Below are 16,564 nucleotides of genomic sequence, written 5' to 3' on the forward strand. Positions count from 1 at the left end.
CTATTTTTGTATGTTCTATCACTAAGTGCATCACGTGATACAGAGAGTTGAGTAAGAGTTTATGAAAAGGGTTGTTAGTGTCTTCTTTGAGTTTCTAAATTAGAATTCTGCTTCTAGATGGGGTTTTTTATGGGCAGGATTACCTTCAGGAAATGTGGATGTGAACTGCTCCATGACTGGCTTTTAATTTTGGTATTTTGGAAGGGGTGAATGTGTCCTTCTGTTGATTTTTCCCTTGTTATACACATTTCTTTACATTGTTTATAAAGCTTTTTAAATACTTTGAAGCATTTCCATATTTCTTTACTTTAAAATTAAGATATCTGTATAGTATTTGAGAGGGTTTTATTTCTCCCTATTTATAATTACATCAGTGCTTCTCCAAGAAAGAAATATATACTTATCTTGAAGTTAAAGCTAACCTAAGGTAGGTGTATATATGTTACTAGTGAATGGCATAGTTAAAATACCTGAATATCTTTTTTCCTGTCATCACTATTACATATAAGTTAGTGTTTAAAATTTGATTGGTAGATATTTTCTTGATGAAATTAAACACATCATATTGAAACCAATATACTGAGACTTGAATCAGAATGAGTTTGCAAAATCTGGTTTAATTCATATCTGGGGAGGGTAGGGGAACATGTTGTGAAAATACATATGCACAGGAACCTAATCAATGCTAGACAAATGATGTATTAGTTTACAATATAATAGGATAACCAGAAATTCAAAGGCTCAAATTGAGTCCATCAGCGGTAATACAATTTTATATTTGGCTCAAGTGGCTGTTGAATATCAAATGGTGCTGAGTTCCTCCAAAGCACCTCATGACCCCCCAGTCTTGGAAGGAGTTTCACCACAGTCTCAGAAGAAATCCCAGTCGTGCTTTTATTTCTTTTGGCCCTTGGGAGTCATTGCTGCCCAAATACAAACGCAGGCCAGGGATTTCCAGTGGCCACATGTTATTGCACAGAGAGGTCTGTTCTAAGCAGACCCTTATGGCTAAGACGGTGTGAGATTAGCCCTTAAATAGTGGTCTAGCATTAATGTGGTCTATCAAAGCATGTTAAGAAATAGCTCCTTAGTGATTATGTACCAGCTACTAGTTATCACACAAACAGAAAAGGCAACGTGGCAGCTTCACATTTCACATGAAAGACTAGCATTAACCGGGCCTGTCTTGCTGGCTTAACTTTCACATAAATCTAGTGATTATTTTAATTTAGACCCAGGAAAAAATGATCTCATACCAGTCTTTTCTTCACATAGGTTTGTGTAGCATTAAAATTGTTATGGGTTAATGACTAGGCCATGAAGGCAAAATGTTTAACTCTCCTTTGCCAAAACAGAAACAATCTCTGTTCTGACTCCTGTCCAGTTTCCAAAAAACGAAACATACATACACCTTTGTTATTGCACATCTTTCACACAGACTTGTGTATGTATAATATACATATATATTTTTTAAATATGCTACACATAAAAAAGACTATGGCACTTTACAGAATACATGTTTAACAAAGATCATTACACCACAGATGTTTGATAACTATACAAAAACCCTTACACAATTAATGTAACATTGTTGGATTAGCACACAGGTTTAAAAAATCCACAGAATCCAAAGCAAACATTTCTGCCTTCTTGGAGTTCATTGAGAAGCCCAGCCCCATCACAAAACTTTAAGCACAAACGCAGGCAAAAAATAAATAAGACTTGCTGGTAGTAGTAATGGTCCAGGTATATTAGATTTTTAGACTGAGGCAATTACATGATTGATAGAAGTTTATTAGAAAAATAGGTGCGGGTCAACGACTGTCTGTTTTTTAATCTCTTTCCTTCTAACACGTTCCTCCTATTCAGTGGTTTTTAAACAGCCATGCAGTGTTCGTCTAGACTAGCATGATTCTGATATTCCATTTATCCCAACTGAAGCCTGGCTAAATGGACTAAAGGTTTAAAAGGCCCACATTACCTTTTTACTCTTTCTCTGCTAGAGAAATTTCATCTCTGCTCTGCTTAACAAATCAGTGTTTAAGCAGTTTTTAGTGGTTTGGGGTTTTGTTTGTGTGCATGTGCTTTTTTTTTTTTTTTTGGGGGGGTCTTCTGTAGCATTCAGACTAATGAAGTAAACACTGTCAAGTGACTTTCTTCTGGCCAAGAGAGGTCACATTTTCACTCACGGCTTCTGTTATCGGAGTGACCCAGGCATATCCCACCCCCCACCGCCCCTTAGTGAAGGCGCAGTCAGGCAGTAAAGATGATGGACGTGCTTAGAGGATCCTCTAGGCTTATGACTTGTCTGCGAGGAGAGTGAGACTGTAAAATTAGTGTTATAACATGGGTTCTCTATCTCATATAGAAGAAAAAGTAGAGTGAATCTTGTGATGATAAATTTAAGAAAAAAAATTGGGTTTTAAATTATTTGCCTGATGGAGGGAATTGCTTTTTTTTTTTAAATGAAAATTCTTGCCAAGGGTTAAAAAGCAATGACCGTGATGGCGTCAGGACTTGGTTAGAGCATACAGATGCACAGTAAGGGACAGGAGTCCTGTACAGTGGCTGCCATAACCTATTATTTCTGTGTGGCATCAGACAGTTATTGTGTCCTGAGCCCTTATGACAGGCTGCTATGAGGATACATATTTACCCCTTGAAGTCACAGATGTACATCTTGCTTACTGTGAACTTTGGTCTAAGAATGGTGAGCTCATGAAGACCTGGTTCCATGCCCCCACCTTCCTGCCCTTTAGCTCATTATCTGTGAGAGAAAACGGTTTCTGGTACAGGCCGAAGGCTAGAATGGAATTAAACTGGAATGGAACAACTAAAGTAATTACTTGTTTTGCAGCAAGGCATGGTTTTAGACTCACACAGCTTTAAGATGATTTACTCAGGGCAGGGTTGTAAAATCTGAATCAGGGTTCTATGCCTGGTGGTGCTTAGCACACAATACCTTGCCCAAACAAGGTTCATAGTTATTTGTTAAATTTTCAAAACAAAGCAAGCCCTCAAGTAAGCAGATTCATAAGCCTAAAGAGACCTGTCCTTCTAGTCCTTCCAGAAATTTGGCAGGTCCACTCCATTTGCTTAAGTTGCAAAGAAGTGTTTCTATTGCATTCTGCAATTCTGAAGCTCAGGATAATACCAGACTAGGTTCTTTCTGGTCACTTTGATCGTTCCAAAGTAAGTTTGAAGTGATGGCCAATATCATTTTCCTGAATCAATTATGTTGGTGATTTATAGAAACTAGATTAAAAGCCCCTGAATCCTTTTTAATAGTGGTGTTTCATTCATTTTGTAAACAGGTATAGGCAGGTGCTATGAGCTTGGTCTAGCTCTCATTTTGCATTAACTTTCTATCTACTCTGTGCTTTCCTGAGAATGAAGCCTTTGATGCAACTCACCAGTTAGAGCAATTTAATGTTATTTCAGTCTGCTTTCAGGACCAACACCAGTAACTAGAAGAACTTAACTCCCGTCTCTAGCTCCTTTTTCTGCACAGAATGCCATCCTGCTGCTGCTGGGGGTGGGAATACAGCTGAATACAGCATGGTTACCACACAGTGGGAAAAGGTCTCCCTGCAAGCGCTGAGATTCTGGCAAGCTCTCCCAGTCACCACATGAATGAGCCACAGCTGGCTCGGAGACCTCTGTCCCTGGAATCAGGAAACAGAGTGAGGTTTCCCTTGGCAGTCAAAGCGCAGTCCTAGCCCTAGAAGAACAACATGTGATCTCCAGTGGAAGAGGAGACGGGGCCAGTACTGGTGCTAGCCTGGCTGCTGGGGAGTGGAATGAATTTGTCTCTACTAGCAGGATTTTGTACTTTCATTCTCATGATTGGACAGGTCCTTATTCTTCCTTTACTCAAATTTCTAAACTCTTGGAGTGACAGATCAATTGATCCACCTGACTCTGGAATTCAGCCTAGAATAAGTCCCACCACAGAATTCCACACTGTCCCTGCTGACCCCTCGGGTCAGCTAAGCAACAGACAGTGTCTTGCTCGGCCCTTTAGCACACATCCTCTCCCCGGTGGGTGTGCAGTCTTCATTGTAGTCTCCAGCTGAGACAGTTTGAAAGAACTAGGAGGAAACAAAAGCACCAACCCCCAAACCTCACTCTGAGGCAGAGATGCTCACAGGCATGCAACCTGTGCAGAAACGTCTCTAAACAGCCTGCAAATCTGGCCAATGGTCTCTTCTGTTACCAGAGAAACTGCTGCTTTAATGGTTTAGATCATCATCCTTCATTGAGCCTTGGGGGGAGATGGAGTCTGACAGAACTTAACTGCATGTCAGGGTTTATGTACTATTTTCATGTTCCATCTCTTACAGTTTGCACTGTGGCCCTCCTGTGCAGTCACTTTGTGCAGCTGGGTGTTGCCTGTCATTGGTCCTGGCAAGGCTCAGGGCTGTGGAACGTGGCTTTGGTAGGTAAAGGCTAGCTCTTCACTTGATTCAAACGACAGAACCAGAAGTGAAGTGTTTCACAAGGTTACACGAGCAAGAAAACGGCACCGATGTCTCTTCCAAACTAAAGGAGGCAGATAAGGTTTTTCCCCTCTTCGATTTCTTCTTGTACTTTGTCACTGGAGGTGGCAATTTCTGCTTGTGCGGAGAAGACGGCACAGATGAAAGTGAGGACCGTGCCCCCGATGGCGGTATAGAAGGCCCAGCCCAACGAGCAGTCTCCGGGTTTGTAGGCCGACGCGTAGTGTCCGCAGTAGCCTATGGCCTTCTGGCAGCCCCAGCCAGCAGGGTAGAGTATCAAACCCAGGATAAGGAAGAGGCCTGCAGGGCAGAAGAAAAACAGGTGAAAGCCCCACGGCTCTCCAATGGCAAGTGAGTAACTGTACCGATCTGTGTAATGGCTACTTGATTTGCCTGCTCTGGGCAATGGCATCCGTTCTGCAATAGCAAGTGTTTGTTAGGGACTGTTTTAGGCAACTAATCTGGCCTAATCAAGACAATCAATCACTTTATTGAAAATATTTTTAGCTTCTTTTTGTACATGTTGGAATGTGAACCCACTAATAATTTCTCTTCTAGAAAAGCAGGTAACCTTCTTACTACTTCTTCCCACAGGGCTCTTACTGCAGTGAGCAGTTCCCTTTTGGTCTAAGGCAGAGGTCGGCAAACTAAGGTCAAGTGGGGTCTTGTTTTTGTAAATCAGGTTTTATTGGAGCACAGCTATGCCTGTTCGGTTATGGACTGCCCATGGCTGCTTTTGTGCGGGAACAGCACGGTGAAGAGTTGCTACAGACCCTGTGGCCTGCAAAGTCTGAAATATTTACTCTCTGGCCTTTGGCAGGAGAAGTTTGCCCACCCCGGTCTGAGGGAATTCACAGAGAACCATGGTTAAATGCGAGAGACCACATCTTAAGCTGGGTGTCATGCTTTAAAGATAAACCCACGGGGAGTCTGGTTGCTGGCATTCACCAGCAACCAGCCGCATACCTAGGACAGAGACCTCTGTGTTTACATATACATTGAGAGGCCACCTGCAAACTCCCTAAGAACGTTGGTCCGAGTGCCTTCAAGTAAACTCAGCTCTGAGGAGACACTAAGAAGCTCTGTTTCCACTTTGCTGACGCCGCCACAGCACTGCCATACTAAAGCCCACTTTTCTCTTCCTCCAGCTGCTACTGTGAAATTGAGAGTTCTTTTGCCTGCCAGCCCTGGGGGTTAGGAGCTACTCCAGGGCAGGATAAGGCAAGGCGAGTGAGGCACAGACAGTCGTTCCCAGGTGCCTGCTCTGTGCCTGCGGCAGCCTGGGAGGGAGAGCCTCCCCAACGCACGGCGGAAGCTGCCTACAAGGGCGTCCGGATCCCCGGACCACGAAGGGAACTGAGCGGCCTCAGGTCTTACCGACAAAACTTTCTTGGTAGAAAGGGTGCTGCGGGAAGAAGATGGCTTTATTCGACGTAGCAGGAAGAAATAGTTTTCTTTGAAGAATGTCACCTACATAATCAAGATCGCTAATTCACAGTCAAAAAGACCTGTTTTTTAGATCCATTGGACTAGCAGTTCTGTCCTCTTAATTTAAGCTTACTCTAAATTCTCTTTTCCTACCTTTACTGAAATTCTCTGGGGTTACCACACCAAAGCTTCCTAGGCATTTACAGCAACTTCCTGAAAAAAAGGACACGACTGCATTTGTGCTAGTATTCGGTTTGAGGAAGATTGCGTTTCAGACCACAGATCACAGCTGTCATGGAGAGCATCTTCTCCCCGATCATGGCACTAGAGTGGGTTTTGGGGTCTGATTGATTGATTGTCCCTACTTCCCAAATTAATCCCCTTGTTCTCCTCTGAAGGCCTCGCGGGGCTTTCTAGCAGGGGTGGAACAGAGGGAATCCATTTACACGCTCACGGTCTGAAGAAGAGCGATTCACCAAAGAAGTTTTTCTAACTGTGCAGCCCTTATTTCTCCGAAGGTCGGGGTGCTGGGAGCCGGGTGGCAGTGATCCGTAGCTAGGGAAATGCGATCCAGCGTTGGGAGGCGTTAAGTGAAGGGAGCAGCAGCCCAGACACCTGGAGAGATGCTGGTTGTTAGAAGTGACCGGGAGCGTGGAGCAAATCCTCCCGAGGATCAGGCCGCCCGTGGAGAACGTGCTGGTGCTCTGGCACAGGCACAGTCCCGGACCAACAATCCTGGTCTGGATGTCTGGCTAGAAGTCACATGGCAGAAAAGCCCCTGTAGTCCCTGTGTGAGGCTAGGACACAAACCAGCAAGAAGGTGGACCACAGCAGCAACTCACCAGGTGCTCGGTCACGTGGTAGTTAACGGTCTCTAGGTTTGGAGTAAGATAGAGGTCTGAATCCAAGCTCTGCCCTCTACGAGCTGGGTGACCTTAGAGAAGTCTTTGAACCTAAGTATGATTACTCACCTGTAAAGTGAGCTAATCCTTAACTCATAAGGTGGGTGTGAGTATTACACAGTCTGTAAAGAGTACTTGCTGTGTCCCTAACAACCACCTGGAAGCCAGACTAGCGCTAGGTAACAGGTTAAAGCCCTTGGCAGGCCCCTTCCATGCAGAAGCAGAAGCAGTGTAAAGTTTACCAATTCTGAATAGACAGGCCGGCCTATTGGGGGGGCGGGGCGGGGCGGGGGTGGATATCTTGAAAGGTGTCATAACTGCGGGAGAGGAGGCTACAGTTAGTACCCTTGAAAGAATAAACTACTCTCCATCTGAACAAATGTAACTCAGCTGGGGGGATCTACGATGACTGAGCTAATTCTTTTGTATTTCTAAGCCTGTGATAAATCCCGATTAATTCCCACCTTGTTCCCTAGGAAACCTCACCCAAGGCACATGGAACCTTGGGAGCTTCCTCCCTCAGGTCCTAAGTTACTGCGCTGGAAACCAGAGGCACCATCGCTGGGACCTGTGTAAGGATTCAGAGGCACTTCGAGCACGCAGCCTGTGGGCAAGGGAGTATTAACGGCTCTCTCTTTTAAAAGACCAGAGTGTTTATATTTGAATATTAATTGCACACATCGTTTGTATTATGTGGCTTAAACAAGTCCAATTAGTAAAATTAATGCATTTTAATATGCATTATAACCCTTGAATTGTAAGGGTTTCTCTTTATGGCAAAATACTTTTCTTAACAACCCTTCTCTAGAGTGGCTGTTAGCAATTTACATTCCCACCATCATCACAGCAGGGTTCCCTTTTCTCCACGCCCTTTCCTGCATTGGATAGGGGCTAGGGACAGAAGACAGAAAGCACAGAGTCTGCTGTCACGTAGCAGCTCTGCTACCCTGTGCTGGGCTCTGGCTTGTAGGATGCACAAAATAATGTGGCTGTCTCAGATCCTTCTGGGAAGCCAGCAGTTTTAAAATAACTATTGTTTTAATATCATCATCAGACCCCTTTTTGCAGAACACTCAGGAACATTCACCCCTGTACTTCTCCTTAGCTGTTCTCTTTGCTGGTAGCTCAGATAAGGTTCCTGAAGTGCTTCAGGCCTTCTTAAAATCTTGTGGCTGCTACTGGCCAATCGATGTGAGAATAAGGACAGCAGGGAGACGCATCATAAAAGCGGTGCCTGCTTAAGAGTCTGTCAGAATCCTCAGCTTGATTATTTATAAGCCCACAGGGCAGTCCCCCGGGAGGGTGACAGAAAGTGGCTCTGGTATGTCTGCAAGCCGCAGTGCATGTGCTGTGTGCCCAAACGACAGGCTCCCAACCTGGGCAGCCTGGCTGGTGGGCCTGTCCTCCCAGCACTCACTAGAGCTGCCCCTAGCTTGGTTAATGCCATGAAAACACAAGACAGTCGGAGAGAGAAAACAGCCAGCCATCAGGTGAGCAAGAATAGAACAAGCATTTGTCATCTTTCTAGGTATTTAAAAAAAGGTTCTTCTACCAAAGGAATTCCAGAAATTTTCACGATTCAGGCGGCCACACGCGGCCCTGACCTCACCTCACCGGGCCGGACTCTCCACTGCTCCCGGAGCCCAGCACAGCTTCGGAGCGGCCTGGGCGCCGGCCCCTGGGCCCTGACAAGCGCTCCTTAGTCACAGCCGTCATCTCAACAGGTTCTTTCTGCTTCCGAGTAAAATTATCGAGAAGCCCAGAAAGGCTTCCCAGCTCTCACAGTGAACTCCAGTTTTCCCTCCCTGGCCCTCAAGGTCCTGTCTGTCCCGGCTCCCCGTCGCCTGCCTCTCTCGCCCTTGCTCTCTGCTCCAGCCACACTAGCATCAGCCACGCTCGGGCCTTCGCTCTTGTGCTCCTCTCAGCTGCAGCGCCCTTCTTCCAGACAGCTTTCCAGCCATCTTCAGATGCCACCTCCTTGGTCTTCTGGTCCCGTCTATTTACAATTTCAAACACCTACCTCTCCCTTAACTTGCTATCCCCCTTCCTTGCTTTATTATTTCTCCTTAGCATTTATTACTGACAAACGGAATATATTACTTTGAGTCATATGAAACTGTCAATATCTGTCCACTTTTTACCTACAAAAATGGTCATTTCATGTGGTTCAACCTGATACTTCACTTAGTTATTCTGATTGTTAATCCACCTCCATTCTCAACTTCAAGCTCCACGAGGGCGGTGCTCAGAATAGTGCCTGGCACAGAGCAGACTCTTAATAAAACTTTATCAATGTCAGTGCAATCTGTTTTGCAATACAGTTTTTCTAAACCATAGTGCCCCTGGGGAGAAAGGGTAAAATAACTTTGGCAGATGCCAATCAACAAGAATGAAGTTATCCCGGCAGGAAAGGAGATGCAGAGACTCTTGGTTGGCTGGCTTCTCCTGTCACACTGCCTGTTCCAGGCCTGTGAATCCCAGGGCCTAGAAGCAAACATATGCCCCAGATTCCAAATAGGCTTGATGACACCAGCTACCGAGACAGAATTAAAGTCCACGACTTCTTAGATGGGCACATCAGACAGCAGGCAAGAGAACACAGTAAGACATATACCAAGTCTGCTGCAAATGTGGTGTGGCTTTTCTAGTCATCAATTTGGAGTGCACCAGGGACTGTCAGCTGAGGTGCGCTCTGGATTGAATTTCATGTAAGAGCCACACCAGAAAATGGTCTGCTCTCCCCCGCAGCTCCTGAAGTGAGGCCAGCCTATCTCTGGGGCCTTTCCATCTCCTTGCCTTAATGCATCACAGTTTTGGTTGTGTGTGAATGTGTGTTGGGAGGGTGGCAGAGAAAATAAGGGGCTAGGCCAGTGGGCATGTGATTTTCTTCTGACTGGCATCTCTTCCTGGTGCCTGGCTGAGCTGCGACAGGCCCAGCTGGGAGGAGGAGGAAAGGCAGGCAGGATGATGCTGGCCAACTACCCAAGAAAACAGCCACCACTGCAAGAAACCACAGGCAGTTCGGAGGGCTGGTAACTTCTGCAGTGGCTCGACTTGATGATACCCAAGAAGGTACCATTTTCCCCAGCCTTAAGAGATATCCTCTCCCTTGTAGCCTGTCTTTTCTCTTGCTAACAGCCTCCCAGTTCATTGTACCAAGAGGACTAGAAGATGCCAGCATATGCTCACCATGGGGTCACCCCGGGGATGACTCAACCTTATTTGGGGAAGAAATTAATTAATTAAGAAAGAAATTAATGAAAGGGAATGGATGGTTAGTCACTTGGACTACCCCACAGATGCCACGCCAGGTTGGAGACAGAGCCCTGACAATTTACCAAGGCTCACCACGGGGTGCTGGCTCTCTCATGGGCACCAGCTATCATACTGCAACGCCCATCATGTCCCTCTGCCATTTTAGTAATATTCTCCCCTACCTGGAAGGAGCTTTCAGACTCAACCCTGGATTCCCAGCAGTTCTATCCTGCTACACAGGAATTTTTAGAGTCTATGGGTGACCTAAACACGTGGTTTGGGTTTAATTCAAATAATTAGACTCCATGAGCTCTGAAAGGGAGAGGGTAGGAGCTGTGTTTCATGGCTGAGTTCCCAGTGCCTTAAAAAAGAAGGTGCTAAAAAATAAAATGAATGAAACACCCTGGGAAAAGTCAAGTCATAGTCTTCCTGATCAACAGTCAGCACTGACTGTGATTAGACCAGCCACAAAATTATATAAGGTAATTTTCTTGCTACTGCCTTGAAATCAAATAGTATGTTATCAAATATAGGTTTTAATCAAATCCCTTAGGTGGGGGAAACAACCTCCATAATCTTGCCAAGCCCCCAATTTTGGAAAGACTAGGAGTTGCTGAATACAATAAATAATATTTTACTTGGTCTGAAGGTGACCACACCTCCAGCTTTAAGCATCCGGGATGCTAGGAACGGGGAAGCCAAGTCTGAGCCACTGCTCTTCAGCCTGTGAAGGAAGAGTGCGGAAGGCTCCGTGGCTACTTCACAGGCTCTCCCTGGCTGTGTCGGCCACAACTCCGTCCCTGCCAGTCTGTCACCCAATCACCCCACACTTTCACTACCTGCTGGCCAAGGGAACGGACTCCAGGTTTCTTGCCTTTTGTGGGTCACCCACTGTCTGTACAGAAGGAGGCCCTTTTTCCTGGCCTGACAAGTGAGAACTAGAGGCTGGCCCCTGTTGTACAGAATAACAAGCGAGTCTTTGGACATCATACTCCTGCCTCCTCTGCAGACAGGCTTCCAGACTAAATAGTAAAGACTGACTAGACCTCAGTTTGCAAAGGAAATTTTCCAAGGACGGGAAGAAAAGATGGCCGTCTGTTCCTGCTACCAGCAGCCTGTGGAGAAGCCCCCAGTGAGGGATGCACTCTCAGCCTCCGCTAGGCCATAATAAGCTCATTCTGAAGCTCTGAAATATACTAATATCCCTGGAGAGCGAGTTCACAGCAGACAGCGGATAGCAGGCTTAGCATCATTTGATACATTTGGGCTCCAACTAGGTCTTCCTGAGGAGTGCCCACTCCCTGAACAAGGGGTCTCACTCATGCTGAACCCTTGGGCACTCATCCACCTGGAAATACCCTCCCCCCATCCCAGCCCAAATGTCACCTCTGTGTGACATTTGTCACCACTTCCTGCCAGAATGTTATTCTCTGTGTGTTCCCACTGCCCTGTGCACATCCCTCTTCAGCTCTTTATCGTATGTTATTTTTGTATATTCAACTCAATTTACTGAGTTACCTACTAAGTGGCAGGCATTATTCTCGGCCCTGAGGATAGAGCAATGCCCTAGCAGGACTCTGAGCCCCTTGAGGGCAGAAAAGCTTTATCCTTCTTGATTTACATCACAATTTTATCTTTAGCATTTACCATAAACCTCTGATGGGTATGTCACACAGTTAACCTTGGGTAACAGAGGTCAAGAGTTCAACTTATTTCTGGCTTCGAAACAGCCACTGACTCATTTAGGAACCCAGCAGGAAACCATCTAACTATCAAACATCCATTTCCCAGTCAACATAGCTCTGGGGGGAAAAAAAAAATTCACCTGGTGGTGTTTATCCCTATCAGGTCTACCCTGCGACTCAGACTGAGCTCCAGTCTCTGCGGTGCTCAGCTCAGCTGTGCCAGGAGGCTGCCCCTGTCACCGCACCCCCTGCCCCTCAACCTCTTGCCCAGGCGGCCATCTCTCTAACAAGAAGCAAGACAAATCAGACGGGTGAGTGACTGGCTTCCTGCATCCCATCCCCATTCTGGGACACAGCTCAGAGAGCATTCCAGGCTTACTGGGGGTGACAGCTTCAATCAGCAAGTTCAGAAAGTACTGACAATACTGTAGTAAAGGAAAGCTAAGGAGACAGGGCAGTGCTCCTTGCATGATCATCTGCCAGTGTCCTGCCTCCAGATGGGAAGCCATGTTGGTTTTCCCTTCTCGGTATCCTTGGCTGTTCTTCCTCACCTTTCCAATCTCTGAACACTGGAGGGCCCAGGGCCCAATCCTTTGTCCTCTTCTCCACATTCTCCTTATTGATCACACTCGGTCCCACAGTTTTAAACACTGCCTCTAGGCTGGCATCTCCTGAATTTTGATCTCCACCTTTAACTCCAGGTTTGCATATCCAACTGCCTACTTGACCTCCACTTGGAATATCTAACAAGGTACTTGAAAACTATGTCCAAACCTAACTCTTGATTCCTACTCCCCACTTCAAAACCTGGCCTTTGCCCTGTGGACCTCATTTCAGCAAATGGGAGTCCAATTCTTAGACCTGCTCAGGTCAAAACCCTTAGAATCCTCCCTGACTCCTCTCTTAGGGCCCACATCCCTCTGCGGCAAAGCCTACTGGCCTTCATTCCAGCTGCTCCCTTGGCCGGGAGAGCTCTTCCTCCTGACTGCCCATGTGGCTAACTCCTGTATCTCCTTAAAGTCTCTGGTTGAATCTCTCCTCACCGAATCCTACCCTGACGACCCTATTTAACATTGCAACTTCCCCCCTTATCACCCCAGCATACCCAACCTCTCTTACCCTGGCTACTCCTTTTGTTTTTTCCTTCCATAGCACCCATCACTTTTTAACATACTGTACAATTATTTGGTTTATTGTGTCTCCACCAGATTGAATGTAAACCCCATGAGGATACAGAACTTTGTGCAGTTTTTTCTTTATGTATCCCAATTGCCTAGAACAATATCTGACGTGTAATAGGTGTTCAGTAAATAGTTGTTGGATGAATGAAAAGATAGAGTGCTATGATGTGGATGGTTACATTTTAAAATGAAGCCATTTTAAGTTCTTGCCAAGTTTTTTAAATGGTTGGAGGAAAAGCTACATTCAATAACAGTGAATCCCAGGGGTCGGCAGTTTTGGCTAACAGCACACCAGCCACACTTACTAATGAAACACACAAAGGGACCAAACCATGGGACTGGCCTTCTACTTGACTGCAAGCACTGAATATCTCCTTTCTGGCTACAGAAAATAGATCTTTATCGGGAGATGACATAGAAAAAAGCAGTAAGTCAATTAAATGTAATAAGTTTTCAGTAATCTAGAGATCATTTTAGCCTCAAAACTCTGAAATTGTTTCCAACTATGCTTGGCTGCGGTAATGACATCTATAAAGACATGCTGTGGCTGACTGTGGGAACTGCCCCGGACACCAGCTGGGAAGGGAGGCGCAGTGCAGGGATAAACCTGGAGAAGTTGAGGAAAATGGCAGGTGGCAGAAGGGTACACCAGGGGGAATGAGGAGGGAGGTGGACCATGGCAGTTTGCAGAAGTGGTAAGGGCAGTGTCTAGAAGCAGCATGAGGCTGGAGAATGGAGAGACTAACAGAAAGTGCCGGCACTGAAGGCAGGAATGTAGAACTGCTGACGGCCCAGGAAAATACCCACTCCCATCAGCAGCCCTGAGGACAGTGTCATAGATCAACCGCAGGTGGAGTGATGGTGGGGGGGGGGGTGGGCGTGTCAGGGGAGGGAGAGGAGGTGATTCTCTGCTTCCAAGAGGAATAACACGTTTAGTTATTTAACTCTAAGTCTGGGACCATCATGTGGTACCACTGATGTACAGAGTGATACACAACAACCCTAGGCCTGCTAGTTAACATTTATCTGTATGTTTACCTCTCTTTTCTGTCTAAATTTTTATTTTTTCCTGAGTCATCTTCCATGCTGACAGCTGGAAGTCATTTTGGCAGTCCCTAATAGCTATTTGAAAGTCATCAACTGTTGTTAGGTAGGGACCTTTTCTCTTTCACAATACCCTAAGGCAAACTGTCAGGTATTATTAAGACTGTGCTTTGAGGAGGGCACCATGTCAGACCAATGAACTTGCCATCAAGCTGTTCTCTGTCCAAAGATCACAGTATGAACCTGTATACTCCTCCTGTGCAGGGACTTTGGAGACAGCCTGTAGTGATCATTCTCACTCACCAAGGCAAGGCTGAACTAGGTCCCCTACACTCTGTTTTAAGAAGAGAGGCAACTCAGAACTTCATGGGTAAAAAGTTTAAATAAAAAATTACAAGTAAATGGTTAACCAACTATCTGGAAAATTATCCAGAACAATGATAGTAAAAACTAGGAATCTTACTGTGACATACCATGCATTTGTCCCATAATAGAACAGCACTGGCTCCAAGGTCTCTTAGATGCCTCAAAGTACGTACATTTGGCTCAGATGAACTCCCGCTGGATTATAAACTGGACAGCAGTGGAGGGTGTGTTCTGCTCCTCGGCTTCCATCTCCATCTCCACCCCAAAGCCAGCACAGCCCTCTACACATACTGTGTTGTCGACCAACTGCACGTGTCATTGCTGATTCCCATTTCCTTTCTAGTCTTCTCATTTTTGGAAGAACATTTTGGAAAGATCTTCTATGGTAAAAATGGGAGATTCCAAGCAAAGATGACATGGAGTTTACGCTATAAACACCCTCCCCCAATTTTACACATTCGCAACTAAGACTTTAAGGCTGGAAGTTTCTACAGGTGATTAGAACCTTTTAGTGATCATAATGATAATTGTTATAATAACAACGGCAGCAGTTAAGTGCTAAGCACTACGATGTGCCAGGCACCGGCTAAGCACTTTAAATATAACTCAAATGAGAGTTCTCTCCGTGAGAGGATCTTATGAGGTTGGTACTATTAATATCATCATTTGACAGACGAGGAAACTGAGGCACAGAGGGATTAAGTAAGGTTACACAGCTAATCAGTGGTGGAGCTGGGACTCAAATCCAGGCTGCTGCTTTACTGCACACCAAAGACTAGCTTCCAAAACAAAAGCATCTGTGCAGCTGAAGAGGGGAGATTGCTATATCCTCAAAAGCTGGCTTGCATATACCTACGAGACGTTAGAGAGCAGATGACTACGAACAGCTCTCAAGTGGAAAAAACCACAGGAATGCTGTGAGGGGATGACGGGGAGAGGAAGGCTGCACAAAAATAAAGGCTCACCTATTCTCAGGCAGGTTGATTTGCTAACCCTATAGCAAGACAACAGCAAGATAAAGAATTTCCATCCACTCCTTCTCTTGCATTACAATCTGAGTGTCATCAGCCTCCTTTACTGCAATATAGATGTCACCTTGGAGTGGCTGCCATAGGCCAAAAAAAACTTCTAGAAAGAAAACCTATGAACAGGTCAAACCAACATAATGTTCGCTATGATGTCCTCTCCTGAAGAATCTGTGTGAGCAGAAAACTGGAAATAAAGCACAAAACCCATCAGACCAGAGGGAGAAAATGTAAGCCATATAACCTGTTTACATTTTAGTCTTTGAGATTCTGTGCACTTGGGAACCATCTGAAACTGCACATCTACCTAGAATACTAATGCCGTACACAAAATGGTCCACAAAAAACCCATATCCTATGAACTTTCCAGGAGAGACATCTGTAGCTGATTAGACAAAATCGAGCACCGAGAGCATTCTCAGACAGCCCCCAAATTACATCCCTCCTCCAGCAGCCGGGGCCATGGTTTAACCATCCCGCCTCCTCCAAGTAGCCTTTCTTAATTCACAGAACAGAGCTGAGGATCTTTGCTTTGACCTCCTCCTAACCCTGAACCCTTGCCCCATTCACCATTACCTGTACGCAGTAGGTTTTAGTTAATCCTGTGCTAACAAGAGATCTGCTTGTCTCAATGTCTACATTCAGGGGATGCTGCTCTCAATCTAAGGCATCAGGCTCTCATGAAATCTTGCTTATGACAACTACAGACACCAGGATGGGGCCCCCCAGGTCTCTTCTACCCAAGAAAAGTTCTGGTCCTTGCCTCCCAAGCCCCAAAGCTAAATTAACAATGCTATTCCAGCCTGCTTGACTTCTCCAGATGCCAAGACACTACCCTCAGTACCAAAATGCCAGTTAGCCATTCAAAGTCAGGGGTATTCAAACAGTATTTACAAATAAGAGTAATATAACAAAGTATTAGTTATACCATGAATCAAGGAGTTCTGCCCAAGAACTGCCACCTTTGGTTAATCTCTACTTTTGAAATCACTTTGCCCACTAAGGCTTTTCAAATTTTCATTGAAGATTTATTCCATAAAGCCCAAACAGAATTTGGTTTTAGTGACTGCCAGTTCTGAAATGATTCTTATTGGTTCTTTGGATGATGACTCATTTATTTATGCTCTGTCTAGGAGGGCAGAGTACATGCTAGGATTGAGACTTAGCAGCATTTACTAC

At 45.4% G+C, this 16,564-nt stretch overlaps 1 protein-coding gene across 6 annotated transcripts in view; it reads right to left on the reverse strand.

Annotated features, from left to right (window-relative positions):
• Window positions 1–597: 597 nt before the first annotated feature.
• The window catches only part of LHFPL2 (LHFPL tetraspan subfamily member 2), a 173,170-nt gene continuing 157,203 nt past the window's right edge, over window positions 598–16,564 (reverse strand). For all 6 annotated transcript variants that reach the window (XM_061189382.1, XM_061189381.1, XM_061189384.1 and 3 more), the window contains one exon: window positions 598–4,799. In XM_061189382.1, coding sequence (XP_061045365.1) covers window positions 4,543–4,799 — 257 coding nt within the window. In that variant the 3' untranslated portion in view covers window positions 598–4,542. The remainder of the gene's footprint in view (window positions 4,800–16,564) is intronic.

Source organism: Eubalaena glacialis, chromosome 4, assembly GCF_028564815.1.
Source record: "Eubalaena glacialis isolate mEubGla1 chromosome 4, mEubGla1.1.hap2.+ XY, whole genome shotgun sequence".
Lineage (NCBI taxonomy): Eukaryota > Metazoa > Chordata > Mammalia > Artiodactyla > Balaenidae > Eubalaena > Eubalaena glacialis.